Source organism: Octodon degus, unplaced genomic scaffold (assembly GCF_000260255.1).
Source record: "Octodon degus isolate 3935 unplaced genomic scaffold, OctDeg1.0 scaffold00013, whole genome shotgun sequence".
Classification (NCBI taxonomy): domain Eukaryota; kingdom Metazoa; phylum Chordata; class Mammalia; order Rodentia; family Octodontidae; genus Octodon; species Octodon degus.
Window position 1 is genome coordinate 18,843,196 of NW_004524589.1, and position 18,982 is coordinate 18,862,177.

The window sequence follows — 18,982 nt, forward strand, 5'->3', positions numbered from 1 at the left end:
TACTTTGGCAAATTATTGAAATAAATTTAGGAAGTGTTGTTTTTACGTGGTGCTTTCACTCTCCGTTCCTGTCATTTATCGGCAGCTTGCTTTGCCAGTCATAGTAATGCTTGTCCATTAGCCATTTCGCACAGCATGCTGAATGGAACTGAAGCTATTTTGTTTGTAGCTTTTATTTCTTGAAAAGTTGCCCACCAGATTGCAAATTTAATGCCAGCTGCAAGGATGTGTGTTTTTAAATATCCATGCCTTTGTCCAGATAAAAACTGAGGAGCCTCCTGAGGAAACCTGGCCTCTATCTGCTCTCCAGCAAGCAGCTAAGCCAACAAAATGTTAGGCTTTGCCATCTTCAGGTTCTATTCCTTCCCTTCACAGAAAAGGAACACTTTCACTTGAAAGGCAGTTTAAACTGACCTGTTTCAGATCAATTTGCAATGCATTGAGGTATTAAATGCATTGTATTTGGTTTATAGCCTTGTTTATTCTGCATCCCCAAACCCTAGTGGGATTCAGAGAGAAACTGACCACAGCTGAAAATACTCAGATATGGTTCACCTGAGGAGAGCTCCTATTTCTACGGAAAAGAGTATGAAATTTCAAGAATTTAAAAGTAAATGCAAGTAAAAATATTTTATTTTATTCTCTCAGTATGGCAAGTACTTTGACTAGTTTATTTTTTTATTGTTCTTGTATATACTGGGTTAGATGCAATGGAATACTTTTAATACACATACTCTTTATTTCTGATGTATCCTACAAGTTAAACAGATATTTTATAACTCCACAGAAGAAAGAACTTTAAATTTTAGATATGAGAGAGGAAAAAAAATTAGGTGTGTTAATTCAGGCTGCCATAACAACAGATTTATTTCTTACATTCTCATGGCTGGAGGTCCTAGATGAAGTTTTGACAGGGTAGTTTTTCAGTCTCACTTGAGGTCACCTGCCTGTTATGTCCTTACATAGTAGGGAGAGAAGAATGAAAACACTCTTGTCTCTCATCATCTTCCTATAAGAACACTAATCCTATTGGATTAGGGGCCCAGCCTTATATCATTTAACTTTACCTCCTACATAGGTATCTGTGTTTGAATACAGTCACATGAGGGGTTAGAACTCAATATATGAATTCTGGAATACATAGCAGAAAGTATTCTTTTTCAAGACACTCAAACATGCTATTCCCAAAATACTAGACTGTAATTCAATATAAATAAGGGAGATTTTAAACTTTGTATTGATATGCTTTTAAAATTTTTATCACTACATGTTTGAAGTATTTAATGATTACATCCATCATGGGGAATTTGTACATGTACCTCATATACCATGACACATTTTTTACACCCTCTTCCTCCTTCCCTTTCAGTTTTTACTTTTATTTTTTTAAGAGGTGAAAAGTACTTTTTAAATTTTATTTCTTTACTCACTCATTTCTTTTTGTAGTGCTGTGATCCCAGCACTTAGAGCCCAGCCCAGGCAATTTAGCCACTTAGACTTTCAAAACAAAAATTGGGATTAGGGATGTATCTCAGTATGAAGGTCTTGGGTTCAGTCTCCAGTACTGAAAAACAAAGGAAAAATGGCTTTATTATAATCTTTAAAAAATGAAGGGCAAGATTTCTTCTCTCTTCTGCTTCTCTGTTTCTTTTATCCTTCATTATATGCAATCTTAAAGTGTACCTGGACATTTTTTCTTTCTCAATTGCAGTTAGCTTTTTTTTTTTTTTCAGTTAGCTTTTTGTAAGTCCTCTTGAGCAGTGAGGCCAGTTGATAGGCTAGTAAGTACATTAAATAACATCTGTTTGGTTCCTTGTCAGTGTTTCATTATCTCATTATCTAAGAGTAGTCAAAAAAAATGCAGGTTTTTTTTTTTTAACCTATTTTAGCCACTTTTGAATTCATTTGTTTCTGAATTAATCTAATTAGTTAATTTTTACCTGGAAGAATCTGCCACTTTTTTCCTCCTTTAGCTTATCATCACACACACAGACTTGTGAGAGAATAGGATCTGCTATACAAAGCTCAAAGCATGATAATATGTCTTTTACTTTACAAGACTAATATCTGAAGAAAACTCACTGTACTAGACAAACTAAAAATATTGCTGGTATTTGGTTTTGTTTAGTTTACATTAGTACTTTACACAGGGCTTTAGTGATACAAAATAAATATTCCTCCTGACCCCTAATACAGGTTAGTTTCTGTTTCTATAATTTTTCTTACTGCCTTGTAGTATTCTTCTTAGTACAAACCAGAACTGCAGATAATGAACCCTTTGTGTTTCATAACTTTTCTTCTCTTTGAACCAGTTGTATTTACTGTTATATCTACTACGCATTGTAGAGTCCTGGCTTTTGTTCTGGTCCTAATACAAATAGGTCAAGTAGAATGTGGTAGCCCCTACAGAAAAAAATAAGTAGATTTCTTTATTCTATCATTGGCAAGGGTACAGGGTTGCTTTGGTGACACATGCCTGAATCCCAGCACACTGGGAGCTGAGGCAAAAACAAGTTTGAGGCCAGCCTGAAGTATATGACAAGAGTTTTTCTCAAATAAAGGAGGTGGGGTAGGTGCAGAGGTAGAGGTAAAATTAAGAGACATTTTAAATGCAGAATGTGAATATTATTAGGATATTGGTTAGTATTGTCAAAAATCAGTAAATAGGGCCAGGGAGATAGGGCCTGAGTTTAATCTCAGGTTCCGCAAAAAAAAAAAAAAAATCAGTTAATACTAGATATTATCAAAAAGATGTTTTTTATCTAATTGGTAAATTGGAATATGAACAGGTATGGGATGATGCCGAGGAATTATTAATTTAATTTAGGTATCATGGTTACTTAAGAAAATGCATGTTTATCATAGTCCATTTTTGTCCCTCTAGTAAAATACTGGTATACTAGGTAGCTTATAAACATGAAACATTTATTTCTTATGTTTCAGTTCTCTAGGCTGAAGAAGGACACTGTCCAGGTGCTAGTGGATCAATGACGTTTCTATCTGTAAATACACACTTAGGGATGTTATACATTGTATCATTGGTTTTTAGTGAGATCTGTTAGTTTGATAAAGTCTCCCTTCATGATCACTTTACTATGCAGTAACCCCAAGGCTTGTCATTATAAACCAGGCTTTGCCTATATCCTAACTCTTCTCAGGAGAGGAGAAAGGCCATAGATGCTTTGTGGGTAGGGATCACTATTGCCTCTTACCAGTATATGAAAGGAAGTGATCCACAAAGAACATATTATATTTCACAGATTATGACTTAATTGTTCTTCCCATTTTGTTGTATTTGTGTGTGTGTGTGTGTGTGTGTGTGTGTGTTGAACCATCTATTCCCCTGGTCCTTGGGATGCAGTTCAGCAGTGTAGCATCTACCTAGCAAGCACAGAGCTCTGGGTTTAATTTCTGATACCAAAACAAAAATGATCATAGTAACAAATCCAAGTTGTAGTAGTGTATGGATCATGAACACAGGCTCTAGAGCCAAACTTTTATGCCCAGACTGTGCCTGTATTCACTGTATCTGATTTGGGTAAACATGTTTTATTTTTCTTTCTCTCAGTTTTTGTCTTCAGTGAAGGGAGGCCATTAGTACCTACCTTACAGATTGTAACAAAGGCTAAACAATTTAAAAGGTGAGATGCACCATAACTTCTGGCAACATTATAGTATTATCATCTTGATGTCCGTATCACTCTCCAAAATTATCTTTTTCATTTAATTGCTTGACCTGATTGAGCCCTTGTCTGTCTCCTGCGTTCTAAACTGTATGGTATCCAAGAGTAAGAACTAGTTGCTAGTCTCTTTCACTTCCAAAACTCCAGTATCTAGAAGGCACCTCATAAATATTTGTTGAGTAATTAAATGAATAAGTAAATAACGTTGGATAAATTATTTAGCCTCTTGGGGCCATCGTTTTCTTCATGTAAAATGTGGATAATGCATTCTTGAGAGTAGTAAGGAAATAATCTATGTCATTGGAATAGTGTGTCACAAAGAAGTAGGTGGGGGGACTGTGTAGCCTCTGAATAATTGTATCCATTATCCTCCAACTCCATAGGAAAGATTACCCTTTTCCTTAATTTCTATCCTTCTTAATAACTTTCCTACTTTGTTTATTTACTTTTTTCTCATTGCCAAGACAAAATACTCAACACCCAAAGTTAAAGGAGGAAAAAGGTGTGTTTAGCTCAGTTTGTACAGGTTTCAGTTCATAATTGGCTGGCTCTAACACAGTGTGGCTCATGGCAGAGGTGCCACAGATCATGGCGGTAGAAGATGACAAAAGCAACTGAAGAGGAAAGGAGAGCAGATCTCTCTTATGTGGTAAGCACCTGAAGGTGGCAGTAGCACTCACCTTCTTAATCCTAACAGTAGACCATGAATCAATCACAAACTGTAGATTCAGCCACCTCCAAAAAAGCCTGGCCCCATGACTACTTGAAGCTGTGTGTGTGTGTGTGTGTGTGTGTGTGTGTGTGTGTGTGTGTGTAGTGGTGGTGTTGGTGTTGGGGGAGGGGTCATCCAAACACAAACCTTAACACTGTGCATCTAATTCCCAAAGGTAAAAGCTTGGTCTTATGTTCCATTTTCCCTTATCCCATGCCTGCTTATTCAGTGTGATCTTTTTCACCTGATTCTTTCAGTTTTTTTTTTTTGTTTGTTTGTTTTTTTCAGAACCGGGGCTTGAACTCAGGCCTTTGAGCTTGCCAGGGAAGCGCTTATTCTACTGAGCCATCTCTCCAGCCCCCGGTCACCTGATTCTTTTGAATACCTGTGTATCCATTTTTTTCTCTTTCCTGCTAGTTAACATCTATTTTATTTCATTTTATTTTGCTGAACCCTTGAGTGTCCAGCTTTATTGTTGCCTAATCCTAGAATATAAATGATTATCTTACTCCTGTTTAATAATTTTTGGTAATTCCTATTGGCTGCCCACATTCCTTAGTGTAGTATACCAGGCTCTTTGTTTCCCTACTCCAGCTACTTGGCCCACATTTACCTTATTATGGCATAGTTTTATACGTTTGCTCATGTCTTTTCCTTGCTTTCTCTGGTCCTCCCTCCAAGTGGCTCTGTCTGTGTCTGTCTGCCTGCCTGTCTGTCTGTCTGTCTTTGTTTGTGTCTATGTTTGTGTCTCTGTATTTGTCTTTGTCTCTGTCTCTGTGATTTTTCTCTCTGAGACAGAGCCTTGCTATGTTTTTCAGGGTGGTATGACCACACCTGGTTTTATCTCTCTAGTTTTTACTCTTCCTGGTTAGTTCCTATCATCCTCTAAAATCTGGCCCAGTTGTCACTATCTTTGAGACTCCATAATTTTCTTAAGCAGAGGGAGCACTTTCGTCTTATTTTCTAATTATTCAGATACCTTGTTTAACACTCATGTTTTACACTGACAAGTTCCAATGACTGTGGTCATGCCCAGATAATCTGCCAAGCTCACTGGCCCCAAACATAATTTTTTAAATGTGTGCATGCGTGCGTGCATGCATCTGTCTTATCTGTCTGTCTGTCTTCCTTCCTTCCTTCTGTGAAGCCTAGAAGAAAAACAAGGAGTCTTTGTTCTCTCATCCTCTGCATGAACTCTTTGAAGGAGCTAATCAGAGTGTTAAGATTTTTCAGTATCAAAGAATAAAATACAAAAGATTTCATAGTACAGGAAGTGGACAATTCCTAGCATTTTCTTCACATGAAGAGAGTAAGAGATTTCTTGCAGTTTTTCTTTCTAAATTGTGCCAGAGATTGGGAATTTGAAAGGGGAATGGGGCCGGCCAGATAGCTCAGCAGACTAAAGCACCTGGTTAGGCAGAGCATAGTGACTGGGGTTTGATCCTGAGTGCAGAGCCAGCCCTGCCCCCTAGGGCTACTGAGACATTGATTGAGACTGGGTAAAGTGGCGCATGCCTGTAATCCCAGTGTTTGACAGGATCATTATGAGTCTAATCTACATAATAAGACTCTGGAGGCCCTGCACTAAATACATTAAAAAAAAAAAAAAGGAAAAGGAAAAGGCAGTTTTGGGGCTTGTATGGCTCTAGTCCTTGGTTTTTTTGTCTGTACCAGGTTGTCTGATTCCAAGACTAGTCCTGGTTCACAGATCTGCTCTTGCGAAACTGAGTCTTTGAGCATGCCAGTACCACCAAGACCCTTTGCTTCCGCATGAGCACTGGTGATCTGGCTGGCTCTCTCTGTTGTCCCTTCTTGGCCTGTTCTGGCCTTTGTTTCTCATGATTCTGCTCTGACAAACCCAATAATTCCGACTGTGTGACCCCATCCTGATCTGATGACTGATTCAACTATGCCCTTTGGTTTTCCCTGAAGGGGAACTTGTAGACTGTCAGAGGAGCCTGGTGATACCCTGGGGCCAGACTGTGACAGCCAGTCCTGCTCAGACCCTTGACTGCCTGAGGGGCCCTTCTCTGGGTATGCAGCTAATTGGGGAATCACAGTTACTGCAGTTTTCTGTCAGCTTGTCTTTTTTGTATTGATAAGGAATTTAGGGAGCTTGCAGTAGGTGCTAATAACTAAGTGATGTGGTTATCAGATTAGGAACTGTTTGAGAACAAGGATGATGACTTCTACCTGTTTTTCTTCCTCAGCCTTTCAGCACACATTAGTAACTCATCTGAGTAATAGTTACACTATTAATTACAAAAAAATAGACCACAGTTTTTTGCTTTATTTTGATTGAAATTATTTCTCATGCAGAGAGAGAGAGAGAGAGAGAGAGAGAGAGAGAGACAGAGACAGAGAGACAGAGAGAGAGAGAGAGACAGAGAGAGGGAAAGAGAGAATTAAACTAAAATGAAAAATGTGTGGACAGATGATGATGCCACTCCAGATGATTTTTAAGTATGATTTCTCATTCAGCAAAAATCATACTGTTTTATACTATAGAGATTTGTTGTAAAGGTTTATATTTGGAGAGATGTCCTTTATTCCATTTAGAAATACAAAAAGCATGAAATAGCATGTTGTAAGGTTATAATAAAGATATGAATTAGTGGGAAAAATTAGGATCCCCACTGATATAATGTAGACTTCAAGGGGTATCTCTTTTGGGGGTAGAGAAACAGAAAATTAGGGCATTTCTACATGGAATCAAAATGAAATATTTTTACCACATACAATGGGATTTGTTTCACAGTAAAAACAGTAGTCTGTCTCACAGACAGTGCAGCGGCAGTAGGGTGTGAAATTAACTATCTTATTTTGAGCTGCTTTCCCCAGTGTGGTGTCCAGAGAGAAGGAAGAAAGCCTTGCAAATGGAAACTAACTAGTTAGAATTTCCAAATCAAAGGTTAGAGACCAAGTCTCAGTTAGTACAGAAGCCAGGAAAGGACTTCGGTGATATGGAACAGTTCAGCTCTGTTTCTCTTCATGACTTCAACTGACACTGCTGGGGGTCAGTCCTTAGTAGAGACTTTGCACAAAGGGAACTGAGTTGTTCCTTCACTTCATATGCTGCCCAACACTCAGGTCATTTTATGAAGAATTTCTAATTTTAGTATCACAATCTATAAGTACATGGTTGATTTAATAAAGTAAACACAAAAGATTGTAATTGCATTTCTGTGTCATGTGTGGTGGTACATACCTCCAACTTGGCACTCAAGAAGTTGAGGGACAAGAATTGCTGAGAGTTCTAGGCCAACCTTGGCTATGTAGTGAGTTCAAGGGCAGCCTGAACTACATAGCAAGACCCTGTCTTAAAGGAAAAGAAAGGTAGGTGCTAATACCGTTAGAGACTTTTTTATGACCATACCTTATACTATGAGTAGCTACTTTGAAGGTAATAATATTTAGTGTATTAACCATTGTAATTGTCCTTTTATGAAATTTTATTTTTTACATGAAATTTTAAAAAATGTGTTATTAATATGATCTGTACCTTGCCTTTGAAGATAGAGGTAAGGGGGTATGTACCTTGTTTATTTATTTATTTATTTTTGGATGTTAGAGACAAGAGGAATTACCACAAGGGCCTAATTCTCATGCCTCATCATGTCATCTTTGTGTTTAAGAGGAAAATTGTGACAATTTTATTCTGGCAAATATTAAAGCACTTCCTGTTTTATGAGAAAAATTAAGATGCAACATAACTTAGTTTGTATTTTTTATGGTGTTTTTTTTTTGTTTGTTTGTTTTTGGTTTTTGTTTGTTTTGTTTTGTTTTGTTTTGCAGTATCAGGGATTGAACTCAGAACCTAGTACTTGCTAGGCAGACACTCTACTGAGCTATCTCCCCAGCTTTAGTTTGTATTTTTTAATTGCCCTAAACCAGATCCTAAGACAAGTAATATGAGAAATTGTTTTTTTTTTGTCTATTTTGTTTACTATAAGAAACTTATGTCCTCAGTTTTGCACTTATAATTGTGCTCATGTCACCTACGAAGCACCTTTTCTTGCCAAGATGTCTGCTTATGTTTATGAGATAGACAACTTGGTCGTGTAATCTTCCCATACTTAGTACCTTTAAATGTAATACTTTCAGTTCATGGTTCTGATTCAAAGTTTGTTTTCATGTTTCTGGTTAAAATATTTTTGTTGGCATGTACCACAGTGGCCCTTGTATGCAGTGTTTCCTGTAAAACCATTGTAACAAAGGATCTTTGGAGGTATCAGAATATCTGTAATTTGGCCCTAGAACATAATACTTATTTGATAAGTGTTTTCTGACTTTGTACACACATATCTGTATGTCTTCCTACAGTTTTCTGATTTCTCTGTGTTTTTATTAGAAAATACATGTACCAGTACATACTGATGCTAGGTAATTGACTGTGTGTGCAGACTTCCTGCTTGGTAAACATTGTTTACATTTTGATACAGTGTAAGACCTGATGTTACTTAAGAAATTTTATATAATATGGTTTCAAATTTGGTATTTAGTATTAGAGTTGGAATGTCATCCCGTTGCTGTCACTTAATCTAGTTTGCAGCCTTGAACAAGATCTTTAACCTTCCTAAGCTTCTCATTTTCCCTCTTAGAATAATAATGGATCTTGATTCATAAAGTTCACATAACAGTTAAATGGAATAATACACATCAAGCATATAGCAGTGTGCGTAACTCCAGCTAAATACTCAGATCAGTTGTGTTGGTATTCTTTGTGTCATCATAGGCTACCACTGGTACATTCCAGAAGTTCACTTTGTTTTGTTTTATTTCATTTTATTTTATTTTATTGCCAGAGAACAGACATTTTCAGGAGAGAACTACCTGTTCCTTCTTTCAACATGCCTCATTATATAACATTTTTGTGGAGCTGATCTAGGTAACTAGGGTGGCCTGTAGATTACTTTTTGAATAACAAATTCTCCAGGAACATAGCATTTGCATAACCAAGACCACAATTTTACCAAGAAAAAACTTAGGGAGTATTGTGAAGTCACACAGCTCAGCAATAGATCAAAATGCATGGGCTATTTTCCAAAGCTTTCCTAGTAATTTGAAGGCAACGCTTTTTCCCTACCTTCCCAACACATACACAGGAATGAAATAGATAAGGATTATGTGCCAACAGTGCAAGGAAGCTGGTGAGATATAAAAATATTGAGACATTTGAACTGTCTCTCCCACCACCATTAAATTTTGCATTCCCACAGTCCTGGTTCTCTCTGACCCCATTACCTAAAAAATGTATCCTTTTAACCACCTTGTACACATACACACACAGGCAGAGACCAGTACCAGGACTTTGCCTTTGGCATTCCACCCTATGAAAACTCCAATTCCTGATGAGCTCTTATTATAGGCCACTGGCTTATGTTCTGTGTAATCAAAAACAGAAGTTCTTAACTCAGGGGATCTCTGCTAGATTTTATTTCAGAAGAATATATAAGAAGTGATAAAAATATACGTAAATATTTAATATTTTTAAATTATTACAATAAAAGACATTGCATTAATCCCCCTAAGAACATTCCCCTTGCTTGGAGCACACTTACCTCATTATCTTGCCGTTTTCTGAAGCAGTTCTAGAAGTCCTCTTTCATGAATATCTTCATGAGATGTGATTAAAAGTAATGCTGCTGCTGAGTACAATCCAACAGAAAGCAGTCTCATACACGCATGACACTGTGTCCTGATCCTTGTACACCACGTCTGGTACTATGCATCTTCTGGCTCTTCCCTAAAGTGACCATAAGAGGTAGATGTTTGGAAATACAGCCTCTACATTGCAACTAAACAGACTCACAAAAGAGGATTTCCAGAACTGCTTCAGAAAATGGCAAGAGTGGTAGGATAAGTATGCTCAAAGTGAGTGGGGAATGTTCTGAGGGAAGCTAGTAGCACAATGTCTTGTAGTATAATAATTTTTAAATTTTAAGCAGCAAATTTTTTACTCAGCTGAAAGGAAGATAACAATGGAAATTTTACTGCTGTCTATTTAAAATAAGATACTTAATATTTTTAAAAGGTAATGGAAGGGTACAATTATAACTGTGTAGACAGCTAAATGCAAGACCATTTAGTCTATGAATGGATCATAACTTCTAAGGGTTGTTGTCAAAGTTTTTTAAACAAAAACAATTTTTTTATTTAGCACATGTCTACAGGGTCTCACTATACAGATGGGACTCCCAGTGATCTTCCTCTTTTCACCCTCCCAAGCACTGGGATTACAGGCACACACCACCATGCCCAGTCTCAATTACAATCTCGGTGTCCCCAGGGGCAGGGCCAGTACAGTATGCCTGGGATGGAATCCCAGTCCAATCCCTGCATCTACTTAAGCAGACACTTTAATCTGCTGAACTATCTGGCCAGCCCTAAAAAGAATTTTTTTTTAGGTGAGATTCACCTAAATGTACTTGGCTTTCTTCTTTATCAGCCATTATTGTGATTTAGGTCCACATTTGCATGGTGGTTTCAAGAATGTAAAAATGATTATTCAGGCTAAAAGTGTGCAAAGCATGAACAATGAGAAAAATTGCAGTTGCCTTTTGAGCTTTAATAATTTTGGTAAAAAAACAAATTAGCACTATTAGTTTTAAATGTATTTGGACGTGAAGAAACAGTAAAACTAATATTTAGTGCACTAATTTTATACAGTACAATTTGAAATATTTGCAACATTGAGAATTAAAGTTTTTATTTTGCAGAAGCATGAGAATATTTGATAGGATCAGGTATGTTCAGGTTAGTGTGGCTGCAGTGCTTCTCAGTGTTGGCTGTAGACATCTTTCTCTTCATGAGAACTACTTGTTTCTGTTGATAAGTTTATCTCTACTGAATTCTTCTGGTATGTTTAGTCTCTGGAATGGTCTTGGATTGTTGCAGTATTACAACATTCAGCCATATTCTTCATAACTACATTTAAATTTAATTCTAATATGTCCATCATGAACACTTAATTTCTACGTAATACCTTCATCTTTGTTGGCCATTTCTGTCTTTTCTGTATTTGTATGAAATATCTCATGGGTCATGGGGAGGCAACAGTTACACTCTTTTCTGTATGATAACATGTAGCAGAAGCGCAGTAATCAATTACTGAAAGACTTTTTTTTTTTTTTTTTTTTTTTTTTTTTTCAAAACTGGGTATTGAACTCAGGCCCTTGCACTTGCCAGGCAAGTGCATATTCTACTGAACTATCTCCCTGGCCCCTGAAAGACTTTGAAAGAGATGTCTGCACTGGTTCTTGATCATAACATATCTTTTATTTGTGTAGTCTTTTGTGACCTGAAAAGCTAGAAATGTAGGCTTTCCTTTATGTAGATACTCACAATTAATACAGAATAATGTGGCAGCTGAAATTTGAACTGTTGTTTGTTGGGTGACTAATGCTGTTTAACTAAATCAGGGTAACAGGTGAAATTTGTGTGTATTGAAGCCATGTTAAGCAAGGATGTCAGCAGCAAAGACCTGTCACTGAGGCTGGACCACAAAGTTGTTTCAGATCCAAATATTGCTTGCTCCTTTACTATTACCTCAGCTAGAAGGTGAGAAAAAGATAAAATTAAAGATTCATGAGGAGAGAGGAGGGCTTCCTTCTGTACCTTGTTGCTCCTCGAGAAGGACTCTGAAGTCTGGTAGGCTTGGCAACACAGTGAGCTTAATGCACTTCTTTCTTTTGTTGAGGTTCATAGCTAGACAGGTATAAGTTGCATAACTGGCTGATAGCAGCATAGCACTAGACCTTAGTTCTTTTTATATTTGGTTCTGACATTTATTTTTTACCTCATGTATTTCCTTCTGACCTCCTTCTGTAAGATCTTGTTCCTTCTGTGAGCAATGAGAAAATGTGGTCGCAGGAAATTTTTGTTGGTACAGATGCTCTTACTTTAGTTACAGTGCCTCAAACGTCAAACCAATGGGACTTTCCATTTTCTTTCTTCTACTAGTGCCTCTGTACCTTTTTGGACAAGGAGCCCCCTCATCTTCTCATCTGGATAGAGTGTGCTTCAGTTAATATTGTAAGCTGAAAAATCCCTTAAGTTTCTGCTAGATTTTGGCAGAGTGCACTTCCAATATCAGTTGCAGCTCCCAAAGTACTCCACAGTGTTTCTCTGGCATAATGAAGCCCTTGGCCATTACTGCTACTTTGAAAATCAAAGCCTTTTGGTCTCTAATGGAACGTTTATAAAAATACTGCATTTTGAAATTTGCTCAGGAAAAGGAAGTGTGGTAAATGGTATTAGAAATCCCTCTGGCTTGCTTTGGCATTGCTTCATATAATGTTATCTACTCTGGAAATAACTGGAATTCATATGAATAAGAGAGTGTTAAAATCCAAAGATAAATAACCTCTTCATTACTTTATAGAAGCATAGGTAGCATTACTGTGTATTCTTATTATTTTTATATATAATATATTCCCCTTTATTAAATATAGATATTCAGGATCAGCTAAAAAGAAAAAATTCCCCTAACACCTATACCAAAAGTCTTATATTTGTATTCTTACATCAAAGTAAAAATGGAGGCTTCTAGGATGAAGCTTTAGAAAATGTTATTATTATAAAAGTTATATTGTATATGTGTCATTCTGTGTTACTTCCCTTGATATCAGTGAAAAGAAGAAAGTATAAAATGAAATTATGAAACATTTTAACTTAGTAATGGAGTGATGATCATAAAATGTACCTGTAAAGAAGATAGAGACCTTTTTCTCACTTACCCTATGGTGTAGTCTCTGTCTTAATGTAGGGTACTTACATTTATGTATTTTAAAGTAAGAAAATATGTATTCAAGAACTGTTTAACAAGAGATTACTGTATAATACTTGGAATTACTCTAAAAATCTAGCACTGTGTACAGTGAAGTCAGGCCTCCTGTTCTCCTGGAGCATCTACTCTAATGGAACCAAAAACAAGTCACATAGATTGACTCATTGGTTGATCAGTTCCATAGTTTTCACTGTACACTTCCATCACTTTGCTCAATAGCATGGGTCATTTCTTCTCAAAGGAAAATGATCTGACAACTTAAAGGATTATAGACCTGCAATGTTTGAACTTTAGGGAACTAGAGGCAGTGACTTTTAGAAAACAGCCACCTTCCCCAGTGACCCCTGCATGCTTGTCTCTCTCATGTGCACTCTTTTGCTGAAGTCTGTGGTTGGCATGGCATGACAGCTTTCTCTCTGAAGTAACATGAAGATGATAAGGGCATCATTGGCATCAACACAGAACCCTTGTTAAGTCAAAAACACGAGGCCAAGGATGAGGCTTACTGGTAGAGCACTTCCCTGGCATGCTCACAGCCTTAGGTTATGACCTCAGCAATGCAAAAGTGAGAAAACCAAAAATATAAATAATTTAAAGAACAAAATAGAAAAGAGATGGTAAGAAACAGGGAAGTAGACTTTGTGCAGATGGAGAGGGGATCTATGATGGGGCAGGGAGGCCAGGGTGGAGATGAGGGAGTAAAATGATAAAGATTCAATATGTATATGTATCATTTTCCTGAGATGAATGTCATTATTATGTATGGAAAAGATGTACTAATAATTTAAAAGCAATGTTTGAAATTTCAAGCTAAAAGCAAGAGGTCACTAATAATTGAGAAAGCATTCTTCATTTATCATTAGTCTTTCATTATGTAGGCCTGAGCTACCAATGATATCCTTTGGTAGCATTATTCGATTTTAAGTCATTTGATTTTTCTTATGTGACGATATCTATATTAAAACTATACTTGAGAAAGAAATTTTATGTTGGTAAGCAAATGTAAATCTAACGCTTTTGCTATTTGCATTAAACATGCTACACAGTTTTTCCCTTTAAAAATGTGTAGCTTATTTGATTTATATCAGAGATGTTACACTGAAGGCTCAACCATTTTTGTCAAATCCACTTAAAAGTCTTGCCTACTTTTACAAATACTTTCTTGTAGAACTACAACTCTTTCAAGCACTGCATTTACAAGCCAGAACATTTTAATAAAAAGAAAGAAAATTCTTATCATCCACTTAACCATATACTCATAGTAGTAAACATTGTCCTTATACTGGGGAGCCTTGTTATTGCTGTTGCTTTTGTTTATGTTATATCTAAGGTTTTTGCTTTTGTATTTTAGAAATTAAAGAGAGCGTGCTCTCTCTGGGATCTTAGCTAATTGCAGTGAGTAGATCAATGTACAACGAACATGTCCTTTCTAATTCTCAGATTTTATGATTCTGTACTTACCTTTGCCTCTTCTTTCTTAGGAAAAAGAGTGGGGCTCATGTTGGTGCTAATGTGGAAGTAAATTGGGCCAGGGGCTTAGGAAGTAATAAGCATTGAATGCCTGTATGATGTAGAATATGATATAGAATATGTTATAGATAGTCAGAGGCAATTACTGTGGGCTTCTTATGCTCCCTTGTAGGTGTTTTTTTAAAAAAAAAATAAATACCTTTTTAATAATAAATTTTTGTAATTAGGAAAAAAGAAAAAAAAACAAATATAAAAGCAGATTTTGTACATTATCTTTTTCAAATACCTTAAACAGATAATCCCTGAATTTTTAGAAATGGATCTCTATGTGAATTATCAAAAAAAAGTGATTAATTAAAGCTCTTGAACAGAATTTTGAGCAAGAAAACTTATACTTCGTGGTTTTATAGCTAAGTTTATTATTTCCTAGAAAAGTTTCCTGAAAGAATTTTTCTTAGTGGCAAGATAAAATTTGAGCTAGCTATCCCATAGTCATTAGTGCTGAAACAATCCAGTCTTCCTCATGTTTATGTCCCTAGCCCCAAATATACCAGTTTAACCTATCTATACAAGGTGCTCAAAAACTGTTTTTAACACTCAGCCCAGCATCCATTCTTTATGCAATAATGGGAAAAGAAGATAATATGAAGTAAAAGAATGAATTTTATGTGTTCTCTTTAGTCACTCTAAAATGTTCCCTTTCAGAAAATATAAAAATGTTTTTATGTACAGTGTATTGGAACCACAAGCACTGACTTTGTGTATCAAAGTTGGAGAAATGAGATTGATGTCCTACATAGCTGTAAAATGCCAAAAATAAGTAGAGCTGAAATGAATTAAAGCCCAGTGCTCAGAAAGGCCAAGGAAAAGCTTCATATCAAGGGTGGCTATAATTGAAAGGGTCCAAGTAAGTATTTAAAACCACCCCTCCTGGGACTTCTAAGATTTCTGAATTTCAAATTGGTGTTTTATGTGTGACAAGGTGACATTGTATATGAAATGTATTGTAAAACACTGCTGTATGATAGGAAAATGATTGAATGTAAATATTTTAACATGTGGACCACTGTTCAAATGTTATCATAAATCTTTGCCATTGTTTTAGGGGATAACTTCATGCATATATGAGCTGAATTGATAGAGCTAGCTCTTAGAAGAGAAGTCGTCAGTGAGTTTCTACCTCTTTCCCACCATTATACTGATTATACCATTAAAATGACCTATTAGATCTTTGCTGTTGTTACAATATACGTATTAGTCATAAGTTAGTGGGGAAACCCTTTTTTGAAGGGTATTACATCTGGCTTTGCTTCAATCCTGTTCACTAAGAGGTGTGAAATGTCATTACGTGAAATTAGAATGGACTGAGACAGTTTATACTCTTAAACTTTGAGAAAGAAAACAGCCTGAACTATATGATTAACTGTCCTTCCATTCTTTCCAGATTTGGGAGGTTTACAGTTGCTGCTCTTCAGTCTAAAGTAGAACAGTATGAACGTGAGACCAATCGCCTTAAGAAAGCCCTGGAAAGAAGTGATAAGTATATAGAGGAACTAGAATCTCAAGTTGCACAACTAAAAAATTCAAATGAAGAGAAGGAAGCTATGGATGCCATTTGCCAGAGAGCACTTTCTACAGATGGTAAGGGGGGCAGTGAGGGAGATGTGGCATCAAATAGTCAAGGTGATGGTGCCAGAAAGCAGCCTAGCTCATCTACCTCTAGTTCTTCTCATCTGACAAAACCTGCCAGCAGCAGACTCTCTGACACCAGCACCTCGAGACAGGAAAGCACCAGCAAAACAGAACCAAACCATCCTAAGAACAAAGAGCTGTATCAAAAACAGGTAGAAATAATGTTAGATGTTCCAGATACAAGTATGGATACTTATTTGGAAGGAGAATGGGGTAATAAGCCTGGTAATTGTGTCACCTACAAAGATGAGGAGCTCTATGATATCCCAGCTCCTTGTACTCCTTTATCCCTTAGTTGCCTTCAGTTAAATACTCCAGAAAACAGAGAGAGTTCTGCAGTCAAAGCAGGAGGGTCCAAAAAGCACTCAAATCATCTCAGAAAATTGGTATTTGATGATTTTTGTGATTCTCCAAATGTGTGTGATAAGGATTGTTCACAAGATAATATAAATAGAAATGAAAATGAAAAGAAATCAGAATGTTTTGCTTCCCCAAAGACAGGATTTTGGGATTGTTGCTCTGCAAGCTATGCCCAAAGCTTGGATTTTGAAAATTCAGAGGGAAACATAATAGCAAACTCTGTTGGAGAAATATCTTCAAAATTGAATGAGAAATCTGTCTCATGTTTATCCAAGAGATTGAATTCTATTCGCTCTTTTGAAATGAACCGGACGAGAACATCCAGCGAAGCCTCAATGGATGCTGCTTACCTTGACAAAATCTCTGAATTGGATTCCATGATGTCAGAGTCAGACAACAGCAAGAGCCCTTGCAATAATGGTTTTAAATCAGTGGATTTGGATGGATTATCAAAATCATCTCAAGGCAGTGAATTTCTTGAGGAGCCTGATAAGTTGGAAGAAAGAACTGAGCTTAGTCTTCCCAAAGGTTCTCTAAGTGCTGATCAGCTGGAAAATGGAAATGAATGGAAACCTGCTTCTTTTTTTCTCCTTTCTCCATCTGACCAAGAAATGAATGAAGATTTTTCACTCCATCCTGCTTCTAATCCAGAAACTAATGAAATCAAACCCCCAAGCTGTTTATTTCAGACAGAGTTTTCCCAGGGTGTTTTGTTAAGCAGTTCACATCGACTGTTTGAAGATCAAAGGTTTGGGTCATCTTTGTTTAAGATGTCTTCAGAGATGCACAGTCTTCATACCCACCTCCAGTCTCCTTGGTCTGCTGCTTTTGTGCCTGAAAAGAGGAATAAAAATGTGAATCAGTCAACAAAAAGAAAAATCCACAGTAGCCTTTCTAATGCCAGCCCATCAAAAGCAACGAAAAGTTGACTCATCAGGTGTCATTGTGTTTTTCTCCTAAAAGAAATATAAAAGTTTTTAAAGTTACTTTTTTCCTTTCATGAATACAATTTGAATTGATAATCTTTAGTCAAATGTCAAGTCAAAATAGTAGATTAACCTATGTTCCCAGTGAACCTTTTACATTATTTTGAAAAGACTTTTGATCTTTTCATTTGGGGATCTTTTTGACCAGAGAAGGAAGGGAAAGTTATTTGTTTGCTTAATGAATATATGTGTCTGGGCTGGGTGTGTTTTGTTTCTTGGCTCTTAATTTAACTATTAGATACAGTGGCCTGCTAATGAGGCTCAGTTGTCTTCAAAACTCTTAGTGATGTCTATGCACTGATCATAAGACACTTGAATTTCTTTAAAGCTTTTACCTAGGGTGAAGATTATTTTGTGTGCCCCTTTTTATTTATGTTTAGTGATGGCCAGATTTTATGCAAGGCTATGGTGGAAAAATAGCATTCTGACCTTAGTCCAGTATTCATTTGCTTTTTCTTCAGGTTTTTATGTATATGTTTGCATTTTTTAGCATTTTAATTTGTCCAGTTTTGTTACTATGAAAGAATGCATTTTCTACATAAAAATAACTCATTTTTATATCAGGCATCTTGTACTTGCATTTTTATTTGATGTCCGGCAGCTTATATTTGCTTATATTTTTGTATTTGAAATCAAAAATTGAGTATACTTTCGAAGATATGGAGCAGTTGAGTTTGTTGGAGGAGCTTAGACACCATAGCTTCATTGTTCCTAATGTATACATGCAAAAGCATCTTTGCCAAGTTCTCGATCCACTTATATCCCAGGGAGGGGTTTTTGAAGTGCTAACATTCTTATTTGCATGTAACTGTTCTCTGTGGAAACAGGCTGCATGATAACATTTTGCTTGCTCTATTTTCCGTACTTAAGAAAAAGAAGATTCAATTGGCTACTAGACTAGCCTTTTTTTTTTTTTTTTTTTTAAAGAGTATTGAGAGGTTAAGGATAAGTAATAAGTAAGCACAATTTGTAATTTAGGCTCCAAAAAAATATATTACCTGAACATGTTTGGTGTGCCTGTGAAGGCCTTTAAAAAAATGGGTTTGTGTGCTAATTACTTGTTTATCTAATGTGCACTGAATCTTTTACATTAATGCCATATTGTCTTACATTAATACTGCATGCTTTTCTATGTGAATTGAATAAAGGATGTCATAAGCACTGTATGTCTTGGTGTTTCAGATATTATATTAGCCTATGTAGACCCAGAAAATTTATCATTAATTAGTTTATAATACATCGGTACACCAACTGTGGCCCATATACCAAATCTGGCCTACACCTGTTTTTG

General features: G+C 36.4%; 1 protein-coding gene across 3 annotated transcripts in view; it reads left to right on the plus strand.

Annotated features, from left to right (window-relative positions):
* The window catches only part of Rnf219 (ring finger protein 219), a 46,274-nt gene extending 27,353 nt beyond the window's left edge, over positions 1–18,921 (plus strand). For 2 of the 3 annotated variants that reach the window (XM_004626273.2, XM_023709665.1), the window contains one exon: positions 16,098–18,920. In XM_004626273.2, coding sequence (XP_004626330.1) covers positions 16,098–17,634 — 1,537 coding nt within the window. In that variant the 3' untranslated portion in view covers positions 17,635–18,920. Of the gene's footprint in view, positions 1–16,097 lie in introns of all 3 variants that reach the window. The other variant, XM_023709664.1, reaches the window with a different exon arrangement.
* The last annotated feature ends 61 nt before the right edge of the window (positions 18,922–18,982 follow it).